Below are 5,000 nucleotides of genomic sequence, written 5' to 3'. Positions count from 1 at the left end.
CTAATTGGGAGTAGAAAGGGAGCGCAGGGCTTTTTCCCCTCTTCCTCCTCTTTCCTCTGTGTTTTAATGACATCAGCAGGTCGGGAGGCTGCATCGTGCCGGGTCTCGGCCTCCCTCCTCTTCCCATCAGCCCCCTGCTCAATTACCACTTCTGCTCAACCCCAGCTTTCCTCCTCCCCCTCATTCTCACTGACCTCGGTGAACCTCTCTCTCTCTCTCTCTCTCACGCACACACACACACACACAGCTCTTTTCATCACGTGCCCTCTGTGCTGCTGGGAGAAAAAAAAAAAAAAAAAAAAGGCTGTATACACAGCAAACACATCCTGCATCAGTGCTATTCATCAAAAATCTTCTCAGATATAAAGCCACAGAGATGTGACTCAGCTCCTTGTGTGTGTGTGTGTGTGTGTGTGTGTGTGTGTGTGTGTGTGTGTGTGTGTGTGTGTGTCTTTCACTAACCTAGTTTTGGCTTTCCCAGCGGTCGAGGCAGACGAACCGGCCGAGTCCTCAGACACGGAGCGCTGGAAGAGCGGCGACAGCGTCTGAGGGAAATCCTCCTCCTCATCCTCGTCTACGTCCAACTCCATGGCTTCTTTTTAGAAAAGAGGGGGGAGACGACAAATAATTACATTCATGGCATGACATTCATGGCATTGTTCCAAATGCTCCAAACTGAAAGACTTGAGTGACAAAAAGAAGAAATGTTGAGTCACCAGATTGCATTGATGATAATGAAGGTTCCTGCCAGGCAGAAAATAAAGATCGCTCAACACTGTTCTTTCTTTCATGGTGCCAGCACTTGAAGAATTTCTTAATCTCAACATTCTCAAATAATCTCAAAATTAATTTATTACCCAAATCCCGAATGACCCGAAACGTTAACTACTACTAGCTTTATAAACCAAAAGTCAGATATTTTAGCTACATGGTTTGACTAAAACAATCATTTATTGCCTCGGAATGGAAGTTACAGATATATAAACCTATTTTAAGTATAAAACTGAGCAGTCGAGGGTGATGAACTCATAACCTTCCTATTTAAAAACCCGTCTTTAATACTGATTTTGTACTTATGATGATTTTTTGCTTCAGAATGATAACTTACTTCCTCAGAATGCAGAAATCTTTAATGAACACCTCAAAATTGTGACCTAGAAAGACTGACTAAGAGAGAAAAAAAGTGTCTGTATCTGCTTTAATGCACCTTATGCCCTCAGAATGTTGAATTCTTGCCTTAGAATAACAAACCTTGTTTGTAAATAACAAACATTGGGCCTCACAATGAAAAATTATTGCCTCAGAAAGCAGACTCATTGCCTCAAAATGCATAATCTCTGCCTCAGAAAGCTCAAAAAACGTTTCACCTCGGAAAGACAAATTCTCAGATCAGGAAAGACAACAACCTTTCACCTCGGAAAGACAACCTTTCACCTCGGAAAGACACATTTTCAGATCGGGAAAGACAACAACCTTTCACCTCGGAAAGACAACCTTTCACCTCGGAAAGACAAATTCTCAGATCGGGAAAGACAACAACCTTTCACCTCGGAAAGACAACCTTTCACCTCGGAAAGACACATTTTCAGATCGGGAAAGACAACCTTTCACCTCGGAAACAACTTTTCACCTCGAAAAGACAAATTCTCAGATCGGGAAAGACAACAACCTTTCACCTCGGAAAGACAACCTTTCACCTCGGAAAGACACATTTTCAGATCGGGAAAGACAACCTTTCACCTCGAAAACACAACTTTTCACCTCGGAAAGACAACTTTTCACCTCGAAAAGACAAATTCTCAGATCGGGAAAGACAACAACCTTTCACCTCGAAAACACAAACTTTCACCTCGAAAACACAACTTTTCACCTCGAAAACACAACTTTTCAAATCGGAAAAGATTTTTCACCTCAGAAAGACACCTTTTTACCACAAAATGATGACATTGCCTCAGAAAGCTGAATCAATGCATCATAATGCAGATTTATTACTTAAAAATTATGACTGATGAGGGTGTTTATAGCTGTAGTGTTTATAGCTGCTTCAATGAAAGCTGACATTTAAAGCTGCTTTAACGTAAATACACCCTTTATCTTTACCTGCTGCCTGAAAATGACACCTCATTGCCTCAAAGAGACGCCTTCTTGCATCAGCATAGATACTTATACTTATAGTATAGCTTCTAAAATGTAAGTAAGAATCTAGAACTAAATGATTTTGCGGATGCTCCACAACATTATACTTTACACACAGAAAAACAAATACGAAGCTATAACCGCAAACAAATCGCCGAGGTGCAAGAGGAATAAAACGCAGCGCAAAGTGCTATTATTCGAAAATACTCCACTCCACTTAGCATCAGGCTCTGGAGCCCCTGAACGGATTATTTTTCTTTATCAGCACGCTCCGAGCATTGTATTTCTTACACCATTAACCCTACACTCATGAACGCTGATCTGAACCGTGCTTGTGCTGTTCCCTTGTGAAGGTTTTCTACACCATGACGCTCACATCCATCTGAAATCGTTCGGTTGCGACACTGAAACAAGGAACTCAGACGCTGATCAATGAAATTACAGACCGCAGGCAGAACGACTAAATTATCATCCGCTCGATCGTCAATCAATCCATCATGCACAAGAGGACAAACCGCATGTGAACTATATGGATTAGTATGTCACTCTGTGTGTGTGTGTGTGTGTGTGTGTGTGTGCGCACATGTCTGATCCCATTTTCAACTTTAACGAAATTTGACATTAGGAGGAGGAGGAGGGTTAGCGTGTCGCAGTGTGGGCAGACGAGTGCATCAGGTCACACACACACACTATATACAGCGTGATCTCATTTCACCAAATAGGGTAGGACTGTACACTGAGCTGCTCTTAATGAAACCTAAACTGTGACACCTGCCTGCACCTGACCCACATGTGTCACATCACGCCACTAGTATTTTTATTTACTTTTTAGAGTTAATAAGTTCACTGCTCAAGCTTCATTATACTAACAGTTCTAAAAATATGTATATGTATATGCATGTGTATATATATATATATATATATATATATATATATAAATATATATACACACACATACACACACACACACACACACACACACACACACACACACACACACACACACACACAGTGGGTACGGAAAGTATTCAGACCCCCTTAAATTTTTCACTCTGTTATATTGCAGTCATTTGCTAAAATCATTTAAGTTCATTTCTTTTCCTCATTAATGTACACACAGCTCCCCATATTGACAGAAAAACACAGAATTGTTGACATTTTTGCAGATTTATTATAAAAGAAAAACTGAAATGTTATTTTGTTATTAAAAGGAATTGTTGCTCTAATATAAATTTTCCGTATTGATAGTTTGAGTAAAAGCAGACATTTGTGCTGTACTTCTCTGTATTTAGGATCTAAATCAAACAGTATATGAATATAATCGCAAATGGCAGCAATCAAGTGGTTTTTGAGTGTTTATTCTTTTTATTTCACATTTTCCTAAATGCAGCCTGTCACTGTATGTTCCTGAACGTGCCGGGTTTTTATATATACATATATATATATACACAGTGAGGAAAATAAGTATTTGAACACCCTGCTATTTTGCAAGTTCTCCCACTTAGAAATTATGGAGGGGTCTGAAATTGTCATCGTAGGTGCATGTCCACTTTAAGAGACATAATCTAAAAAAAAAAAATCCAGAAATCACAATATATGATTTTTAAACTATTTATTTGTATGATACAGCTGCAAATAAGTATTTGAACACTTGTCTATCAGCTAGAATTTTGACCCTCAAAGACCTGTTAGTCTGCCTTTAAAATGTCCACCTCCACTACATTTATTATCCTAAATTACATGCACCTGTTTGAGGTCGTTAGCTGCATAAAGACACCTGTCCAACCCATACAATCAGTAAGAATCCAACTACTAACATGGACAAGACCAAAGAGCTGTCCAAAGACACTAGAGACAAAATTGTACACCTCCACAAGGCTGGAAAGGGCTACGGGGAAATTGCCAAGCAGCTTGGTGAAAAAAGGTCCACTGTTGGAGCAATCATTAGAAAATGGAAGAAGCTAAACATGACTGTCAATCTCCCTCGGACTGGGGCTCCATGCAAGATCTCACCTCGTGGGGTCTCAATGATCCTAAGGAAGGTGAGAAATCAGCCCAGAACTACACGGGAGGAGCTGGTCAATGACCTGAAAAGAGCTGGGACCACCGTTTCCAAGGTTACTGTTGGTAATACACTAAGACGTCATGGTTTGAAATCATGCATGGCACGGAAGGTTCCCCTGCTTAGACCAGCACATGTCCAGGCACGTCTTAAGTTTGCCAATGAGCATTTAGATGATCCAGAGGAGTCATGGGAGAAAGTCATGTGGTCAGATGAGACCAAAATAGAACTTTTGGGTCATAATTCCACTAAACATGTTTGGAGGAAGAAGAATGATGAGTACCATCCAAAGAACACCATCCCTACTGTGAAGCATGGGGGTGGTAGCATCATGCTTTGGGGGTGTTTTTCTGCACATGGGACAGAACGACTGCACTGTATTAAGGAGAGGATGACCGGGGCCATGTATTGCGAGATTTTGGGGAACAACCTCCTTCCCTCAGTTAGAGCATTGAAGATGGGTCGAGGCTGGGTCTTCCAACATGACAATGACCCGAAGCACACAGCCAGGATAACCAAGGAGTGGCTCTGTAAGAAGCATATCAAGGTTCTGGCGAGGCCTAGTCTCCAGACCTAAGCCCAATAGAGAATCTTTGAAGGGAGCTCAAACTCCGTGTTTCTCAGCGACAGGCCAGAAACCTGACTGATCTAGAGAAGATCTGTGTGGAGGAGTGGGCCAAAATCCCTCCTGCAGTGTGTGCAAACCTGGTGAAAAACTACAGGAAACGTTTGACCTCTGTAATTGCAAACAAAGGCTCCTGTACCAAATATTAACATTGACTTTCTCAGGTGTTCAAATACG

At 41.2% G+C, this 5,000-nt stretch overlaps 1 protein-coding gene across 16 annotated transcripts in view; it reads right to left on the bottom strand.

Moving 5' to 3' along the window:
- kmt2ca (lysine (K)-specific methyltransferase 2Ca) overlaps positions 1–5,000 on the bottom strand; it is a 191,174-nt gene that overhangs the window by 139,987 nt on the left and 46,187 nt on the right. For 12 of the 16 annotated variants that reach the window (XM_083543047.1, XM_083543040.1, XM_083543041.1 and 9 more), the window contains exon 4: positions 463–595. In XM_083543047.1, the coding sequence (XP_083399173.1) occupies positions 463–595 (133 nt within the window). The remainder of the gene's footprint in view (positions 1–462; positions 596–5,000) is intronic. The other 4 variants (XM_083543045.1, XM_083543044.1, XM_083543052.1 and 1 more) reach the window with 1 other exon arrangement.

Source organism: Silurus aristotelis (assembly GCF_946808225.1).
Source record: "Silurus aristotelis genome assembly, chromosome: 1".
Lineage (NCBI taxonomy): Eukaryota > Metazoa > Chordata > Actinopteri > Siluriformes > Siluridae > Silurus > Silurus aristotelis.
Note: the sequence above shows the minus strand (reverse complement) of the source record. Positions and strands in the feature narration are given on the sequence as shown.